This window comes from Grampus griseus, assembly GCF_964374135.1.
Source record: "Grampus griseus genome assembly, chromosome: 10".
Classification (NCBI taxonomy): domain Eukaryota; kingdom Metazoa; phylum Chordata; class Mammalia; order Artiodactyla; family Delphinidae; genus Grampus; species Grampus griseus.
The window spans coordinates 7,171,946-7,193,657 of NC_139004.1; the positions used below are offsets into that span (position 1 = coordinate 7,171,946).

General features: G+C 36.9%; 1 protein-coding gene across 1 annotated transcript in view; it reads right to left on the reverse strand.

Moving 5' to 3' along the window:
- LOC309829089 (uncharacterized protein) overlaps window positions 1-21,712 on the reverse strand; it is a gene marked incomplete at both ends in the record, with an annotated part of 261,042 nt that overhangs the window by 235,168 nt on the left and 4,162 nt on the right. The window contains 3 exons of the mRNA XM_082664789.1: window positions 5,235-5,401; window positions 8,358-8,438; window positions 9,837-9,923. Of these exons, the coding sequence (XP_082520915.1) occupies window positions 5,235-5,401; window positions 8,358-8,438; window positions 9,837-9,923 (335 nt within the window). The remainder of the gene's footprint in view (window positions 1-5,234; window positions 5,402-8,357; window positions 8,439-9,836; window positions 9,924-21,712) is intronic.

Sequence of the window (21,712 nt, forward strand, 5' to 3'; positions counted from 1 at the left end):
GGGAATGGGAATAATTGGTCAAAGAGGGTGGAATTATTAAATCACCTGTCAATCTGATGTGGCTGTTTTGTTTCAAAACTATACACAATAAAATCATGTTCAGTGTGGCATTCTCAATATGGTAAAATTTTTAACAGTTACTATATAAAAAGTAACATGCTTTGCTTTAAAACAAACAAACAAGAAATGCTTTCATCATCTTTGTTTCAGAAATGTTCAGTTGTTTTACTATAGGTAAGAATATCTCTGGCCAAAATGAACAATAAACGATTGTGATTGGATTAGGTTTTCAGAGCAAAGATAACATTACTAAAATGTGTTTATTCATTCTAGATGGTAACCTGTCTCTCCTTAAATGCCAGTCAGCCTTGGCAAGAACGCCTCCATCTGCACCATTTCATTTCCTGAACATTCTGGGATGTTCAGAATGTATGTCAAGCAACCAAGGAGGACTTAAAAGGTAAATAAATAAAATGGAGGCAAAATAATGAGAAATTTGAGTGCCGTAAATTACATAGTAAATTTTTCTTGTATAGGCTTAACCGACTGTTAAAACTGAAAAGGATTCCATGAGCCTTTTAGTTTGTACAATTATATTTCTACTCTTTAGAACCACTTTTCACATTTATAATAATATGGCATTTTTCCCGCTTACGTTAGAAAAGGCATTGAATGTCACAGACACTTACAAACTATAAAAATGACAATGTCATTGTCATTTCCTTTGAAGTAACATATGGAAAATCAGTATTGCTTTTTTTTCACTATGAAGTAGTTTGTTCTCTTCTCTTCCACCTTATAATATTCGTTATATATTAACTTATATTTAATGTAGTATTTAAGCAATGATAGATGAGCTACTATGTTGGTTAAGTAAAAAAATAGAAGTTTAGCTCGTGTAAATGACTCCAGTGATTTTTAAAAATCCATTTTCTCTCCAAAAAGTTTCCTATACTAACCACAGAGCAGAATATATGTTTCTGGCTTACAGAAAAAAATACACTGGCTAATGTGTTAAAGTATCATATGAAATGCATCTTTTATGTATAGAGATTTTATTATAGATTTTACATTTTTACATTGTCTCTCATATTCAAGAATCAGACTTCAGACTTGAGTGTCACTCACACATACAGTCATATTTCATTCATGCCCATTGCCAAATGCCAGGCAGTTTTAAAGAATTTAGAAAAGTAGCGTTAGCTGCCAATACACACTGGCAAGCTTTTCAGAATGCTTCCCAGGAAGACGCTTAATTCAGGCTAACATGCCTAATCCACCACTACTCTAAATGCTTTACTTTATTGTTACAATCAAGATGAAAACATAAAATAATTTTCCCTGACTACCATCGGATACTACACAAGTCATTTTAAAAAGCCCTTAAAGCATGGTTTCTTAACTGAATAAGCTAAATTATGGAATGTTTATATTTAAAATTCAGAGGAAAACCTAGTTACATGTAACTGATTAGGGACAGGTACATCACATACAATACACATTAAGAAATGTCCAGGAAAACACTGCCTCCTGATGCTAAAAAGGAAAATTAAATTATTTTATTTCCAATTCAATGTTTATTTGAAAGACAATGTATTACTGTTTCCTTGGATTTCCTCTGTGATTAAATCTGTTATAACTATGCACTTAATTGATTAGTTTTATTCCTGACTGGATAATTTCTCAGAGCTGAGTCATTTCATAATGTCTTTTCCACAGTTTTCCAATATCAGTGGGATATAAAAAGTCAGCCCAAATACTTCTAAAGTAGCTTTATATACTTAAGCCACTAAATTGCCCTATGGTAACAATAAAAAATAATATTTTATCATTTGCATGACCCTGGAAATGTGATCTTCTAATTGACCCCAAGAGTGTGTGTCCCCCTGCAGTCCAACACTGCTCTTTGGTGCTATCCCTCATAATCTCATCATGGCCTGAGGTGCCCTGCTGTCTCAATTGCCTTGTACTAGAAACGTCAACAGTAGCATCCTTCTGACTCGGTTGCAGGACCAGCCTACCTCATGTGGACTGACTAGTGGGGAATAACAAGCAGTCCCATTAGTCACCAGATTTCACAGGCTCCCACCTTCATCATGAGACTTCAGCCAAATGCAAAGTTCTCCTCCAAGTACTTCTGGAGGTCCTCAGTGAGTAACTTACCTAAGCTCACCTAAGAGAGCTTAACCAGGGTGACTTACCTAGGATGACGCTCCCTATTGTTTCAGGTGTGACTGTGGCATTACTGACATCAGTGTCACATCCCGCTGACTAAAGGTAGACTCCATGAGTGATTTTCTCATCAGTTTCACATCAGAATCATGGGAGGGAAGTGATGCTGGTCCAGCTGGGCTCTGTGACACACCCGCCCACACCTACACACACACACACACACACACACACACACACACACACACACAAGCACACACAATGCTTTTGCAAAGTGAGAAGGCAAATTCTTCATCTCTCTGTGTCTTGTTCTGTTTGGAGAGGAAAAAAGTGGTCCCACAATAGGTGTGCTTGGGGCCCCAAGGTGTCACAGAGTTTACTAAGAGAGTTCTCTCATTCTGCACAATTTTTTTCTTGTTTCTTTTTTTTGTCCCCTCCAAGATGCATATGGAGTGTCAGGATCTCTATGTCTGATGGGATTTCATGTAGTAATCCCTTTAACAGACCAGTCCACATGGTAACCTCTTAGTAAATTCCTTTAATATCTTTTTGTGATCTAGATTCTTTTGTATGCACCACCACAACAAGGCCCTATAATTTGGGGCAAGAAGCAACCAACCCAGTCCTCATATAAATTAATAGGTATAGATAAATAGTTTAAGAGAAGGGATTTACCCAGCAGCACTCACCACATCTGGGATCAGCCCCCATCTCCATTTCAAAGCTTTGACTTTTTCTAAGTGCCAGTTCACCATTACAATAGCAATAAAAAGTAAGAATAGGTAACAGTCTCAACAAGTATATAAAATGACTCATGAGAAAAGGAAAACATTTACTACCAGGCACTTGCACACATCTCGTTAATCTCCACCACAACCAGAAGAGGCTCAAATTTTCAGCCCTATTTTACATAGAGGTTCAAGTTCACATAAATATCCAAACCAAGGAGAAGCCACGAGCTCTAATACCAGATCTGAAGCTTTTTCCCACATAGAATGCTGACTTGGGTGTTCAGAGAACTTCCTGACACGGTGAGGCTGAGAACATGATGAGCACTGGCCTGAGAAGGGGCCACAGAATATTTTCTCTCTCTAGTGCCCCGCCGTTTAATGAGCACCTATTTTGTGCTGGATTCTTGACCGCAGCTCATCTCATCCTGCTAACAATGCCCTGAAGCAGATCTCGCTTCCACCCATTTACAGATGCAGAAACCAAGCTCAAGGGGCACAGCAGGTGAGCTTTCCACTCCTCAGCTTACCCTTTACAGGATGAGGATATAAAATCCACAAGCTACATATCCTAAAGGAATCCACGTGCTGTTCTTTAAAGCATGATGGTAAATTGAAATACATACAATGGCACCACGTGGTACAAAAAAAAATTAAATAAATGGAAATGTGGAACTGTTAATGGAGCAGAACATACATCTGAAAATAATCGTTTAAAAAGGGTTACATGCAAAGACAGAGCCATGCGTTTGTTTTCACCTCAGTGTCTTTTGAGAGCCCTGTCTTGATAAAGATACAAAACATTGTTAAAATAGCCACGACGTGGTGTAATCTTGCTCATGGGATCCTCCACCCTTGGAGCAGCATTTGTTGCCTACTTCTGCAGTAACAAATTATCACAAGCTCTGTGACTTCAAACAACAGAAATTTATGGTTTCACAGTTCTGGTGTGAGAGGTCTGCTGTCCGGGTTGGTTCCTTTGTGAGGCTCTAGGGAACGATCCACTCTGTGCCTCTCTTCTATCTTCTGTGACTGTGGCAGTCCTTGGTGTTCCTTTTCCTATAGATGCATCACTCCATCTCTGCCTCTGTCTTCACATGGCTTCCGCACTATGTGTGTCTGTGACTCACATGCTCAAATCTCTCTCTCCTTTCTCTACTAAGGACACTGGTCATTGGATTTAGGGTCCAATCATCTAAAGTCAGGATGATTTCATCTAGAGATCTTTAGTTAAATGACATCTGCAGAGACCCTACTTCCAAATAAGTTCATAGTCACAGCTACCAGGGATTAGGCAGTTTGGGAGGACACAATTCAACCCACTACAGGAGTAGTGCCTATGTTAGGAAAGACTGTACTTGTTAATTAGGGTCATTTACTTAAAAAAGCTCAAAATAGATTTAACCTTAATGTGTCCAAGATATTCAGATATAAGAGGCACAAATGAAAAAAATAAACTCTGTTATGGAATTTTCACGCTCCAAATTAGAGAATACCCCCCCAAAACAAAACAATTTCCCCACAATTCTGCAGTGGAAAATATTTCCACTTGTGACCTGATAATATAAAAGACATCACTGAGAACAGTCTTCCTCACTTGATAATATACTTTTTTCCTTTTTATCCTAAATCAGCTTACCTTTCACAAAAAACTACACACACACACACACACACACACACACATACACACACACACACACACAGACCTAGACTTGTGGGATTCTTGTATTTTTATTTAAGATGGATAAGGTGACTACATAGAAAAAATATTTTTCCCCTCTTTGGTAAACCAGAGCATATGATATTACGTTCCACATAAATATAAACTATAGGTGCAGGAAACAAAAAGGATCTCTCTGAAGCCAACACAATCCACAGGCTAAAGATTCCCTTGTTGGAACTAGTTACAACACTGCACAAACTAATTCCCTTAATGGTGACTTCATAAACATGAGATTATTCACATATTTATATGGTGTTTATGCAAATGGGTCCAAGTCATTTCTTAATTTTATCCAAGTAAGTTTATGCTGGTTTCAGGTTTTACTATAGATACTTTATCATATGCTAGAAATTATCACTCTAACATGAAATTTTAAAAGGTGAAGTGAAACTAAGTGATGCAAGGGCTAGGACTGATATTGGTAAGACAGTATAAGTTCTGCATGGTAAAGTGTATATGAAAAACAAGGCGAAAGTCTCAAAGTCGTGGATCAAGCCAGGAAGGGGTGTGCTGCTAAGTAAAATCAGAAGACGATGTGCAGGACTGACATTTCAACTTGTTATTTTAAAAAGCGAGATTATTTTACATTTCTTGATATAGATTTTAGTGCTGACCTGTTCCAGTGAAGAACTTCCAGGCAGAATTATGTCTTTCTGGGCGTATCTTTCAGTCTCCTCGCTGTAAGCAGAGGTGGCTTCACCGTCCTCTTTGTAGAGTCCAAGAATCTTACCAGAACTCACCAGCTCTTCAGAACCCAAAGTCTCCTCCACGATGCTCTCATCTGTTTACCCCAAGAAGATCACATGAATTCCACTCGCTCTTTGTCACTTTAACATAACGTGTGTCACTAAACACACAGTAATTTAACCACCTTTTTTCTTACACAGGATCAAGTTTCATTTTTTCATCATCAACAATTTAGCGAACTATTTATGCTTAATGTGCTGGGAAATCAGTAAAGCCCAGGTTTTAAGATTAAAAACTAACTACCTGTCAACAAACTTTGTCCATCCTGCCATATTCCCAAAGTGAGCAGCGTACAGCTGTGCTTTAATGTCTTTTTCCCTCTTACCAAATACATCTTGAAGTGTAGATACTGTGCTTTTCCGTGCATTGGTATTACATGCTGTTTACTTCAACATCTTACCATGTACTTGCTGTTTTGCTGAAACCAGCTTGGGAGATGAATGGTTTTAGGAGAAGCCAGAGCTCTTGGGTTCATTTCCCGAGTTAGGATCCCCGAGAACAGTTCCTGAGCTCTGTACACACAGAGGGACTTTATTTGGCCTGCCTTGTTTATTTGCATAGAAATGCCAGCACTTACATAAATGGTAGTGTACTTCACTTCTCTCTCTAGCATCTGAAATCAGTATCATCTACAAAATGTATCTACTCACCTAGCTAGATGCATGCTGTAAATATAAAGTAATCCTCTCTCTTCCAGTCTCTAAAAAAATACTGGCAGGTAAAATATGGAATTTTCCATGCCTTCAATGTTAGGATTTTAACAAGAAACTTGACATTTTTAACCAATGGAAGGGAGCCTCTTTTGTGGAGGGAGATGCAGGGTGCAGTATACAGAGAACTGCTGGTCTTCCTTCTTTGCTCACTGTACACTGTATTGCCTTGTATACGTCTTTAAACTTTCTAAGTCTCGGTTATATCCTCCTCTATGAAATACATGGTGAAGTTCCTGACTATTCTATAAATGCCATAAAACTCTTGTGAGCTCATAAATGATACTGGAAGACCTATTAGATGCTACCTGTAAATGCTACCTGTGCAAACTGGTGGTTTCAAGGGCTCCAAGCTGCAACGAGTTGTCATATGGAAGGGACATGTTAGGTACACAAGTGCCTTACTCAATGTCTAGCACACACAAAAAAGGTATTCAATGTATATTTGCTGACTCAGACATTATACTAAAAATATAGAGGCCTGACTGATTTAAAATAACCATTTGTGATGCTTAAGTTTATATATCAGCTTGGCTGGCAATGGTGTCCAGTTATTTGGTTAAAAACCATCTAGATGTTGCCATGAAGGTAATATTGTGATTATCATTTAAATCAGTAGACTTCAAGAAAAGCAGATTACTCTTCATAATGTGGGTGGGCCTCATCCAATCAGTTGAAAACCTTAAGAGCAAAGACTGTTTCCCCAAACAGAAGGAATTTGGTCTCAAGACTGCAACAGAGAAAATCCAGTCTGAGTTCTTGGCCTACTGGCTTGCCCTGTGACCTTCAGTCTCAAGAGTGCAACATTAACGCTTACCTGAGTTTCCATCCTGTTGCCCTGCAAAATTCAGCTCCTCCTGAACTTCATATTACTCTTCCCTGAATCAGCCTGCCAGTCTGCCCCAAGGACTTCAGAGTTGCCAGCTCCCACAAAGATGAGAACCAAATTTTAAAATAGATCTCTCTCTCTTTCTGTTGGTTTTATTGGATTCTGCTTCTCTGGAGAATCCTGCCTAATACATCATCTGAATTAGGATCCATCAGAATGAGGGCTCAAGCTGGCTTGAGAAACAAATTTGCTTCGTTCATAAAGACAAAAAGAAATAAAAAATTGGCTACACAAACTAATAGCAAAGAACTAAAGGGGTGGTGAATCTAGGTGGAAATAAAATTTTTAGGGGGTACTATTCTGTAAATGGGGATCAAAAATGAGACCTAATCTTTAGGGCTGCTATGATGTTTAAATAAGTTAATATTTACCTTATTTAGAACAGTGCTTAGGACTGTGCCAGGTACCCAGTAGGCACTCAAGAAATGCTTAATTAATATTTTTATCATCAGCATCAATCGTCAGTATCTTCATCATTCTATGTATGTGCTTATCATCTCTGCTGATGTAATAATTAATAATTTAATCCCCATAATTAACTCCATTGTGGCAGGTATTATATGTCCATTTGGCAGAAATAGCAAGGAAAGGTTAAGAAATTGGCCCAAGGTCACATAGCAAATGGTGAAGTCTAAGCATAAATTCAATAGAAATAATAACCATAACTATTAGAAGACAACTATAATCAGTGCCTTCTCCTCATAAGTACCATAAGGAGTTATTTGAATAAGTGAGAAAAAATGATTGAGAAAAACTAAACACATATTGAGAAAAAAACTTAATAGAATTATTCCTTGTGAATTTGAAATCATGTATATACAGAAACTTGCACTTAATGTTTTGGTAAAAACTCCAGTGTGGTTCTGGCATGAATTTATATGTATTAACCTAAGAATTTGAAATTTAGGTTTTAAAGGATTACCTTTAAGTTCCTAGATTAATACACATAAGAATTTCTTACCTAAGGAGCCTAACATTCACAAGTATGAATTCTCATGCTAAGACTGAAAACACTATACTATTTGTCTTTTTTCACCTCAAAGAATTTGTTTACAACCTAAGAAACAGTCTTTAAAAAGAATGGCATATAGCCTCATAAACTAGTGAATCCAAACATACCATATGACATGGTAGGATCCTGCAATAGCAAGTCTGTTAAATCATTTTTGCTGTTTAGGATTATAAATTCTATATAATTATAGGAAATTGGGCCATAATTAATTCCTCCCCCCAACTTTAGCTGTATTAAATATTTGCAGCCATCAAAACTTTACATAGGTCATCAATTAATGGTTATAGTTAGAAAAACCAGGCTAGCATTTGCATGAAACCATCTCAATTAATTTACGACTAATGTTAATATAAAAGACTGGAAATAATTGGTCTCTTACCTTGGGATCCTCCTTGCCCATTCTCATGAAAGAGCTCTGTTAATCGATCGTAGAGAATTCTATTATCAACTTGTAGGGGTGCTAAAAGAACATATTTATGATAACTTTCTCATCAGTTAATTTATAGACATGCAATGTAATTACAAAGAAATTATTGATCATCATGGTTATTTAGTTATTTTATAGGTCATAGACTCAAATTCTGTTCAATATGCTGTCTTGCTCTAAAAAAAGCAAACAAAAAACCCTTTTGTATATCAGTGATAATTGGAACAATGATTTTAAAATGCATGTTGCAGGGCACTTGTAATGTGATACTTCTCCACTAAAAAGGATCTCATATTCAATGGATTATGACATCTATGACACAAGAATCATTTCAGAATAAGCCATTATAGTTTCTCAAATCATAGAATATATAAGCATCTGATCAAAATGAATGACTGTTTTGCACTAGCTACTCTCTATATATCATATTTTTTACTACAGAAACAACAAATTTAGGTGTTCTTAGATTCTTTTATATATGCCACTGCAGTATAATAGCGAATGTAAGAACTACTGTACTCTTCTACAAGGGTAAAGCAACAAGGTCATGTCACTACCAAAAAAATAATAATAATAATCATAAGAACATGGTTCTAGAAGAGGGTTTAAAGGGTCATTATGTAGATGTCCTACCATTGGATAGAGCCGAATATAAATTATGCCAAGTTGGATGACCACTCCAGTCATACAATTAGAACACAGATACAAACACACATACCTCAAACATGTCTCATCCCATACATACATCAGACATGTTCCTCCCATGGAGAGGCTGATACAATGTCTGGAGCCCCATGGTGAAATATGATCTTCTGGGTTGCAAATGACTCTAAGTAATATTTGTCACTGTCACTATCTCAATAACCTCTGTAAACCCTAGAGTGCTTTGTAAACTACCAAATATGCATGGTGGTAGGCCCACAAGGAGCAATTTTAAATTGTTATCTTACAACCACACCTAGAATCGACATTAGAGAAGAGGAAACCATCATATCACTGCACCTCTGTGGTTCAGAACTTAGATGGTGGTTCCATGTCTTCAATGAAAGAATTCAATAGTCTCTGGGTATGGAAATCTCACATGTTGGATGAATTTTATTGAAGAATGCTCACTTTAAACTTGAAGAGCTGAGATGGCATTTGTAAAGTAATAATGCTCCTCGTATGCATAACACAGGCCTTAGAATGGCAGCAAACTGCTTAGAGCAGCATCAAATGAAAGCCAAGTCCTGCTTCTCTATCTGACCAGCTTCCTGTCCTTGATCAAAAATTATCTTCGCTGCCTGTCATGTTGTTAGTGGTTAAAACTTACCATTTAAATTGTAAGCTGCAAAATCTAAATGGAACTGCATGTGTGATCTTTGTCACCTCATTTTCATGAATGGAAAAGAATATTCTGACACAAAAATTACATACTTAATTCTAGCTCACCCTCTCCGCTGACCTCCATCCCATACTGCCTTGGGTGTATTTCCTCATCCGTCAGTGGGTCAAAGTAATTTCTGCTGTATTCATTTCCTGTGGAAAGTACATGAAGTAAGGGTCAGTGATTATTAGAAGCACATGAACCAAAATGTTAATTCTGAAATCGACACCAGCACAGAAGGGCCATTTTAGCTACTTTATAAGCTTAATTTTTTACAAGTCTTCCCGGCTTCCCTTTTTTTGTAATTATCATCTTGCAAAAGGTCAGAAAAGGTAATTCAAGAAACAAGTTCATGCTATCTGTCTGTTGCTAAAAAAATTAATGGGGAAATTTTCAAATGTAGACTTTAGAAGAATAATTTGAAATTTTAATCAAATTGTTTCTAGGATATACTCAAGAAATGGACACCATTGGATTATAATGATGTTTAGAGTTCACTGATGACTGTATTTACCCACTTGTATATAATTCACGAAGTATATCATGTCACTGTGTCCAGAATTCCAGTCAACTTAATAACATCGTAGTTATGAGACGCTATAGCAAAATTTCCACAATTGCTAGCTGAGTAAAAAGAAAGGAGAAAGAGATAGGGAGGAGGGAGGGATGAAGGAATAAAAGAAAGAAGAAAGGGAGGGAGGGAGGAAGGGAAGGAGGGAGGGAGGGAAGGAAGCAAGGAAAGTATAAGGGGCCTGTTCACAGGTCTCTTTTGTTATGTCAACTTAAGTAACATGAAGGAAAGGTACAAATGATTTAGCCAGAAATTTTATCCAAGACATCAACAATCTCAACGACACAAACCCAAAATTCTCACTTCACATTTCCCACTTTCTTTTGTCCGTATGTCGATAACAAAACTGTAGCATCAAATATGACTTTGTAATAGAGAAAAAAGATCTGTTACCAATTTTCCAAATCTAGTTTCATACTTCCTGCAGACTGAAATATATAGCAGTCTGTTGCTAGTAATTTGCATTCGGTAAAATGTCGCCTACTCTGACGATACCTCAAGTTGCCTCAAACACTGCAAAAGAAATAAAGCTTCGTCAACTGAAAACAACAATAATTTTGAAAGTATTGCCCACAGGGAAGGCTTAATATTGTACATACCAAGTATACTGTGATATCCCGTAATATATTTGTTTTAAGATCAAAAATAATCCCAACAGCAGCTCCAAGACTAAATGGAATTTTGATACGAACCTAGGCTTAAAATTTATATTTCTGGACCGGCACATTTTTGCTGTCAGTCTCTGTTCTATCAATGTGGTAAGAACTGAAAATCTGCTTTCCCTTGAGATCTCAATAAAGAAAAAATAAATGTTTCATTTTTGTTACTTTATCTGTCAACAACTACTAGGCCGATATGAATCTTGGCAGTGTGTAATCAAAGTCTTATGTACTGCAATAACACAGTAATTCTACCCCATTCACAGTAATTGTTGTTTTTTCCCCCTTTAACACAAAGCACTGTGATACTCTAAGTATACCCTTTCATATGCTGGCAAAATAATTCACCTTTACTAAAGCAAAAATAGTGGTGTATTCCTTACTACATTGCCATGGCAGCATCAGTCGACTATTGGTGCCCATATCCTGGAAACTCCTCCGATCCAATACAAAACTCCAATCCTCTGTCTACTGAAATGACTTATTAATAAACAATGGCAAGTGAATCAAGTCCTTGGAGAATAAACAAAGTTAAGTCATTTTTAACCACAGGTCTGGAGAAGCTGATCTGGCTTGTAGGTTCTCAGACCATTTTCATCCCTGTTGTCAGTTGAGAAATGAGGGTCTTGCCCAGCTGAGTGAGAGGAGGCCTGCACACCGGGAGCCTTCCAGACGCTACCTCCCCTCAGGGCTTGAGGCTTCCCCACTCAGCTGGAAGATGGGCCCCTTCAAGGTCTCCATACGGTTTCAAAATCTATGCAAAGTGTGCCTTCTACATTCAGTGTGGGTTGAGACACACATGTAAGTTATAAACGCCACTCCTGGAGTGATTTATTTTCTACTTTGCATTCTGGGATATGGCAAATAGCATTTTACAAGTAAAGAATTATAAGGGATCTTGAGCAAAGAGGCAATCCACTGATTCTCTTTAAAAATCCTCAAATTCTATAACATTATGTATTTAGAGGATTCATATATTTTTACAATGTATTTGTATTTTATACTACATTTTACAGTTCCTTGTGTATCGTTTTACATATGCATTATTATACTTGCTGTCGTCTGTCTCTGACTCTAAAATACAAGCTCCATGAGGGTAAAAACATAATCTCTGTGCCTAGAATTGTGCCTGGCACACAGAGGTACTCATACTATTATCTGGATTCATTCGTTAGATAAACCTTTTTTGGAAACTTTTTGTAATACCCAAATCCTTCCATGGTCTAGATGTTGTTTCTTGATTAAAATGAGCCAAAACTTATCACCTTTTTATCACACTTTATTCCTCTTGTCCTTTCTGTTCCCCATCCCCTCTCTCTTTTCCTTCAAGACCCCCTTCCCTTTGTTGTTTCATTGAGTCCTTCTAGGAACCAAACACTATGTCTGGATTTTAAGACCAAACAGAAAACAGTGGCTCTGCCTTCAGAGCACAGTGCACTGACAGGACAGGGAAGCTAATGTTCAATCCAGTGTGATTTAATATCGTGTAAGGGACAGAGGTCTGTTTGAGTGTGTGGTAGGAGCATCTAGCCTATACTGGGGATTTCCTGGAGAAATATATCAACTGAAGTAAGTTTAAAATGTGATTAGGAATTAGCCATATCAGAAATAAAGGGGCAAGGAATTTTTAATGGAAGGAGAGGCATAGGCAAAGGAAAAAAGACACAAAAGCATAAAGACATGGGAAGCATGTTTTGTTAGTGGATGCTCCCCAATTATTCTATGCCTCCCAAAGTTACAATATAATAAAGTAAATAATGGAATCCAAACTTCCTCAGTGGTCCCAGAGTTGAGTTTTTAACTGATGTTTTTGCTCAAATTATTATTAAGTCGTACAGGGTCACTTTATGCGGATATGATGTTTCAGATCCATTCAATTATTTAAGGTGTATTTACTGAGTGCTTATTATGTGAATATATCAGCAAAACAAACATTCAAAAATCCCTCCCCTCACAGAGCTTACATTCTGTGAGTGGAAGAATAAAAGCAAACAAATATGTATATTTTACAGTTTATGAGATGGTACTACATGACGTGGGGGAAAAAAGGAGCCAGATAAAGATGATTTGGCATCCCAGGGAGGGGTGGGGCTGCATCTCTTGCATATACCTTTGTTTCAAACTAGGAATGACATGCAGGATTAAATCACGATGTTCTCAGCACTACTGAGATAGTGAAGTGGTAATGTAATATTTATAATTTATTATTTATAACATTACTATTTTGCCAATTTCTTGCTGTAACATAAATCAGCTTATGAATCAAATAAGAACCTACTATTATTAAATATTAAAATAATTCTTCCCTTCTATTGTTGTATCTTGCCTTGATGGGCCAATAACCTGAATATAGTAGGCAGAGTTTAAGATGGGAAAGCACGTGGAACCTATGAGCAGTTTGGAAACTACAGACTTCATCTTAACAATAGTTCCTTTGCTTGTGTTTCGTTGGATAGGTCAAGATTTAATAAAGTGAGATGGTTTTAGGAGAGGGTATATATTACCAGAAGGTAGGTTACTAATAGGATAAATTCCTAAAAGTGCCCTAATCATTCAGAATATGCTTTTGGATATATCTAAAATCATCTCACAGGAAAATTAACAGACCCACTGAGAAATTCAAAGTAGGGCATTTAGCAACATACATACAACAGGTTTTAATATGGCCGACAATTAACTGCCTGTTACATTCAGATGAATAATCTGACAATTGCATATATACATATATCTATGGTTCTACATTGAAGCAATTGGGCATGATACATAAATTAATAAATCAGTAAATTGGTCTTTATACTCTCAATACTCTACTTTTGTTTCTAACTTCCTAGAATTAGCTGTTCAATGTTTAGAATCAGCCTCAGTTAGTGCATTTCTTGGGCTATTTTTACTGACTGGGGGAGGAAGGCACATGTACTTGCCTCTGCCCTTCCACAGATATCAGGTTTTCCTACCCTTTAACTCAGAGCAGCATGGAATGTAATCAGGGCTTTTACTTAAATTACACCGTACGTGAACTTTGGTCAGGAAATCCTCCAGTGTGCACCCATGCAGTTCCTTGGGGGCTATAATAGTGAGAATGAAATTGCCCACCAGAGGAAGGTTAGTGTGAATCATGGGAAGCATCTTTACTCAACGAGGCAACCACTTCCTTTCAAATCAGCCCCATTAGCTCCAGAGAGAGAAGCTCTGAATGCCTCTATCCATTTTTGGATTGGTTTATTGGTTCCATTCTTGTCCTCTTCCTGTGACTCCACCTGCTTCAACTCAGCTTTTTATCACCAATCATCATGTTTTTTATAATATTCTGTAAGTTAAATAAACACAAGGCCTGCATGTAAACTAAATAACTAAACAAGTTACATTCTACGATTACAGCCGTGCACGAAAATTTTACAAACTAGGATATTCTCCTGAACATTATTCCTTTTAAAGGCATGAAGCCTAGAGATCTATAATTAAATTTGATTCCCATGAACTTTGTAAATAAATTTGGGAAAACTTTCTGCTTTCCCCACTTTGAAAATCTAATACCAAGGTCTCAGGTTTAAATGTTCAGGCACTTTATATATGTGTATGAAACAGAAATGTGGAAATCAAGAGGTTGTAATAAACAGCAAGTTAGTGGGAATTATGTCAAACTCAAACATGCTCTATCTTACTAAATCCACTCAAATACTATTTTTATAAGATTGATTTACAAACATTTTTTAAATTAATGGCAACAAAAGATACAAGGCTACTTTTTAATATGACAATTACCTTAAACCAAAATTTATTATACTAAGTATCAAAACAAAACTACAACAAAACCCAAACAAACCAAAAAAAAAAAAAAAACCTAATGATGGAAACTCTAACTATGACTTAGATGTCCACTATCAATATTATTACCCAATATTCTCTTAGAAATCTTAGTCAAAGCAATTAGAACAGAAATAAGGGGGAACATGAGCTAAAAGTATTGAAAATAATTATATTTTGTGTAAATATTATTTGAAGGCAATGTTTCCATACCATGAATGCATGAGAGATTTGACTGAAAAGCCTTTAGAACAAAGACAATAATTTGCAAAGTATTTGAATAATACCCTGAAAACAACCAGATAATCTTTAAGAATCATTAATTTTTGTAAATACCTACAATAGCCACTTAGGAGATATAGTGATTAAATAGAAAACCAACACCCATCATAAAGCTCCAGATAACTCTCAAAATTAATTTATTTCTATTAGATTTTCATAGGAATCCCTAGGTAGTCATCAAGAGTATTCACCTTACCCAGAAACTCAAACGGAAAGGCATGAGGTTTTAACCACAGAGTTAAAAACAGCAAATGGATACCAGTTCCGTTTTCTTCTTTATAGAAAGGCTAACCTGTGAAAATGGCTCCACTGCTCACACTATATTCAAAAACTGGTGCTCTGTTGGACAAATTAGCTTTCTCCACTGCTTATTCTTACTTCTTTTCCAAATCTTGTGGGTATTTGAGATATCAGTGATTTGAAAACCTAAATAGGGTAATAGTCGAAGTTTGCTAACAAGTACTAATTAATTGAGCCATATTCTTTCTTCCCCTAAGGCCCTCCCTCATGGTAAATTACCAGTCATTTTAACTTTCAAACCACTGGAGTGCTGTGGAGTGCATAATTGCTGCAGGGCTCATCTGACGCACCCCAAGGCATTAATGCATCATGTGTTCCTCCGGACCTCAAATCCTTGGAGTTAAAGCGGGTCCCTAAGCACCTAACTTCTAAACAGGAAGATCTTTCCATTACTTAAGTAATAATGATAATTCAAAGGTTAAGTATAAATATATTGTTTTTTATGCATATTTAAAAGTCCTACAAAAGCAATACCAAAGTAGGTGTGTTTTTTTCTTTCTAGTTGAAGCCAGGCACCATTGTCCTACTTGTCCACAAATTTATGTATACAGTTTAGAATACTGCCTTTCAATTAGGAAGGACCTGATATTAGACATCAGTCACCCCCTAATATTTCTGATTGTGCCCTCATTCATTTAATAACTATGTCTTCCCCCCTGCATCTATGATTACTTATACTCACGTATTGTACTTAAGGGTTCATTCAGGTAGTAATATTTTCAGCACACTGTAGCACACTTCAGTATGAAAGCAATCAATATATTGGATTATTAGATTTAGTTTAAACAATATTGATTAATAATACTTTCTCTTTAAAAATCTGGTAACTTATAGACAACTAAACTCTATCTCATAAAGCAAAGGGTTCAGGTCTTCCCATGGGTCTTTTTTTATAAGGTTTTTGGTCAATCAATCTGATGAGGAAAATCTTATTTTCTATTAAATCTCTTTAATAGAAAACAAAAAATATTTGAAAGAAACTCTAAATGGAATTTTTTGGAGATTAAGGACTAACGAACGTATGCTAAAAACATGTATAAGGTCATGAAAAGCTTATGTAAGATCATAAGAAACTTTTCTAGTAAAATTGTTCTTAAAATGGAAATGCAACTATTGAACTCCAGTCAACGTGGTGGCCTTGTAAACTTTGAAATTATGCAGAATTTCATTGATATAGTGCAACTTATTCTGGAAGCAAAAAAAAAAAATCTTTTAGAAAATTTCACCCACCTAGAAGGGTGGGATAGGCAGGGTGGGAGGGAGACGCAAGAGGGAGGGGATATGGGGATATAAGTATATGTATAGCTGATTCACTTTGTTATACAGCAGAAACTAACACAACAATGTAAAGCAATTACACTCCAATAAAGATGTGGAAAAAAATGAAAATTTCACCAAATATTTAGGAGGTATAGGTAAACAATTTAGTAACCTGTCCAACTGCTAAGAGACTGATTGCATCACTAATGTATCAGAAAACAAGTCTTTCTCTCAGTTCTTTTACTGTGTAGCTGTTTATATTAGGAGACTCACTGGACTTCTGTAATATCAGCTATATGATCTCTACTTCTAGCATTTCTATGATTCTAAGATTCTTAACCACACTTTTTACCACTATACAGATTCCTGTGCTCACATTTTTATTTTGAAGGTACATAAATTTTACTGGCACATAAACAAATCCAGTGGTTTCAATGTATGAATCTATCATCAATGATCTGGAATCATAAAGTAGTATCTCTGAATATTAAAATAATTCTTATAAAAATTCTTTCCCCAACCAACGACTTATGACAGATTTTATAAAATATTATTTTACAAAGAGTCATACATTGGGGGTTTCACAAAAATTTGAAGAGAAGATAGAAAAATGACTGCGCTCGGGACTTCCCTGGTGGTCCAGTGGGTAAGACTCCGTGCTCCCAATGCAGGGGGCCCGGGTTCAATCCCTGGTTGGGGAACTGGATCTCGCATGCATGCCTCAACTAAGAAGCCCACATGCTGCAAGGAAGATCCCACGTGCCGCAACTAACACCCAGGGCAGCCAAAATAAATAAATAAATAAATATTTAAAAAAAAAAGAAAAAGAAAAATGACTGCGCTCAACAGCTGGTAAACTGTTACCCATGGTTTCAATTTTAGCATTAACAGAAACAGGAAAAGACAACATCAATAGACATTCTGCTGATTTCCTGGGCAAATCTGTGTGATTACCTGGAGGTGGGCAGTTCCTTCTGAGAAGAAAACTAATTAAACTTTTCTTATGCTGTTGAAATTCCCAAAACTCAAATATTTGATTAAAATGCTCCTTTCCCAATGGGACAAATATTATTCTAGAACTCTGGTACTCCATTTGGGGAAAAAAAAAGGAGGGGGTGGGGTAGGACAGTAAACTTAAATTGATTTGTATAAACTGACCAAATATTTCACCCATCTTGTATCTACATAAAATATTTCTGTAGGAAGGACGCTTTCCTGAGTGTATATTTTTAGGCTTCCAAGTCAATGAAAGAGGTTCAAATCACTTGGGAGCCAAACGGTATCTTAAAACACAAATCCAGGTCAGTTCATAAACCTAAAGCAAATGATTTTCCTATATATTTCTTTTTCTTAATAATATTTGAAATGTCCCAAATCAAAAAATATTTTTAAATGTACTATATATTTCATATAACACCCTTTTTCCATCTTAAGGGGCAAATGAGAACAATATAAACAGTTTTATACAATATCACTACTGAAATAATCTAGGCTATGTGCACTAGGGGGAAAAACAATTCTCTGACAATTTGAATTATGCACTTAACATGTACCCTTACATGTCATTTTTATTATAAATGTTTGTGCCTGTGTATTTCTAATGGCCACACCAATCTGAAGACAGATTTAGGGTCACGATTACAACCCTAATTTAGGATTTCTCTAGCTCAGGCACAACTATTATGATCTGCTACCCTTAATTCAAACCACCCCTCATTTCTTTGGAGAGAATCTAAGTCCTTTGATCACAGATGCTGAAACTCATTCCTCTCAGCTTCTTTTGGAACATCTGCCATTTTCTTTCTCTAAGGCTGAGGCTTCCGCTTTGCTGCCTGCTGTCAAGGTTTCTACACTGATGGTCTTCAGACCACATCCATCATGAAATCAGTGGCGGCACCTCCACCCCACAGAGCAGCAGGGAAAGCACTTCCTGTGAATCCCACGGCTGCTGCTGGGGCCACCTCAGGTGACCACTGTCACTTCCAATACTGATTCCTGCTGGTACCCATTATAGGTTATCCCAAGTTCTATCCAAAATCTTCTCAGGTTCTGATCAAACCTTGAACTCACGCCTCTGTCCATCCCACGTTCCATTGGCCATGCCAACTGGAGGGATGCACGTCATCTCTACCCACATGGCTTCCCTCCATGTCACACAGGTTAGCAGGTAGAGCTCCTAGGTCCCCAGCGACTGACAGAGATCCCAGTTTTCATTCCAAACCCCTCTCCCCAAGACCCAGGAATAAAGGCCTGAGGATTACACCATGGGACAATATGATTGGCAAACACTAGACTGTACTCAAAACTAGTTTTCTTCTCTGGCCCTGAGTCTTCGAATGAGATCAAGATCATGTGTCTGTCTCTTTCCTTAGAATTAGTCCTTTGCCAGGAACATTCTTAGTCTTTTTTCAAAATGGAAATGCAACAAATGAACCAGTCAGACTGCAGGTAAAGAGAGCTTAGCAAAGTTTAAATTGAATATGGAATTTCACTGCATCAGTGTAACTTATTCTGATGGCCAGGAAGTATTTTTGTAAATGTCACCCAATATTTAAAGGGAACTAGGTTCTAAAAAAAAAAAAAATTTCTGTGCAGCTGCTAAAATACTGACCACATCACTGAAGCATCAGAAAACCTAAATTTCTATAGGCTTTTTTCACTAAAAAGTTATGTTCATTTTAGGCCACTTTAAACCACAAATCCTCAGACATGCTCAGTCCTAGGCTGAACACAGTTTAATCAACTAAATTGAGATCACAGTTATGTTCATATGGTACACGTGTACACACACACACACACACACACACACACATATTTTTTCCTGATTTACCCATACTTCTAGAGTCATTCAATCTGAGAAATGTTATTTATGAAATTGACGTAAAAATCTTGAATGAGAAAACATTGCTTTTTTGAGAGTGCCTGTTTAATCTGGATTAATCAACTAAAATCTCAAGAGTTGCCCTCAGTGTGACTTTGCTGGTGTAACATGCTTCATGACACAGAGAACAACCATGTCTGTTGTGTTCACTTTTGCATCTCCTGTATCTAACACAGTGCTTGGGAAATAGATGTTTGAGCAATATGTTTTCAGTAAATGAGGAAGAGGAAATGGAGACATACATAAAGTATTTTGGGATTATATATATATATATATATAACTCCTAAGCAAAATATTGTATAAATTTTATATCCAACTAATCACACATATACCACTTCCATTTTTTAATTGTACTGATGTTATGAACAATAGGATATGATCAGGAAATAGTCCAAGACTGAGGAACTGTATGGAACATTTATCAGATGTGTGTCTGGTTGATTTGTTTTGCTGTCGTGCATCCATTTCCCCTCCCTAATAGCATCACAATTTCCTAGTTCCCAGTGTGTATAGTCTTGATGGTTCAGTAACTCCAGATTCCTGTCTCCAATGACAGAAGCCAGGAAGAGCTGACAGAACCTACTTCCCCTACCTGTGACAAAGCCAAGGAGCTGGCAAGTGGCCTAAGCGTGGTCAATCAAACGCTCTCCCCTAGGATTTTGGGTGAGGGAAGCAAGGATGGAAAGAACACTTGAAATAACCTCTGAAAATTAGAGATTAAAAGGAAAAAACTTCCCAAGTGCAATTAAATCACTCACCATCATTTGAACTGTTTTACTATGCACTTCCATAATCATTTATTTCTTATCTAAAGCCTTTCCATGGCTCCTTCTCACATCTGTCCCATGTTTCATTTTACTGTCATTTAGAATTCAGTCATTCACTACTTTCAGTGCCACTATGTTATATATTCAGATTATTAAATACACCCTTTCGACCTACCCAGCCCTCAAGCCCTTGTTATGTTTAGAACCTAAGTCAATTCCTCTGTCTTTTGAAATTCTAATTAGTTGTCGGTTCTCTGTTGCTCTCCCTTTTCAAGTGCTATAATTCTGAATTTCCCTTCCTCATCAGGCTAATCATCATCAGACCAGGCCATGGCTGGCAGTGAGCGAAGTGGATGAGCTGGGATCAGAGAAGCAGTCTGAGTTCCGGGCAAGATGGAGCAGAGGACGTGTGGCCAAAAATCATCACAGGTAAGTTATTCCTCCTGAAATTTACAAAACAGGGGATTGAATGCTTTTGCTAAGCGTCTACCTACAAATTAAAGGCAATAGGAATGGAAAGAAGGTCTTGAGCAGAGCCTAGGTGACTTTCTTTAGAAGGGAAGAGCAGAGGCAGAGCGTGTGGAAGAGACCTGGCGGGGAAGCAGGAAGGACTGAGACTTTCATTGTGTTTTTTCTCATTCACACCTTGTAAAAATGACTGATACCAACGTACAGTGTCAGCTCTGTAGCACACTGCCATTTCTCTGGCGAACCTTTAGACAAATAAGCTTCTAAGAATGCTTTAACACTGGAGTGTTCGGGAGGGATTTGAGGGTACCCTCCAAGTGATCTTAAAATCAGACCCCTCAGTAGTTCCTTATTTTGCTTGTTCCTAAAGATCAGTGTGTATTCACTTCAATCACATTTTTCCTCTACTAAGGGGCTCAATCCATCACAAATTTGAAGTCTTTTTATTCCAAAGTTTGTTGTTAGAAAATCCCTCTCCTAGACATTTCCTTCATAATTTAAATCGCTATCTATCCAACAATTTTACATTTCTATGAAATAATTTGGGTAAGTAAAGTAGCATTGGTATTCTGCCATTACTTACCATTACTTTTTTTTTTAAAGCATCTACAAGGTAGGAGTGTATTGGATACTTACTTATAGGATGAAAAAGGTGGAAATGTGTTTGATATTTACTTATAGGATGAGAATTTGTGCTCATTGTAATAATATTGTGGGGAAAAATGTAGTTACTCTATGTTACTTAAGTCATCACATTGGCAGATGATATAAATGTTCTTTTTTATTGTATTAGCAAGAAACATTGTGTTCTACAATACCTAACAGTTTCTAAATTCAGGGATTTCAAATATTATTCCTTGTTCACAGACCATAAAATTGCACATCTCATTTGCAGTTGAATTTTTTTTTGAGGCTCTCCCAAAGGCAGGTGAGCAGGGTGAGTTTAGGT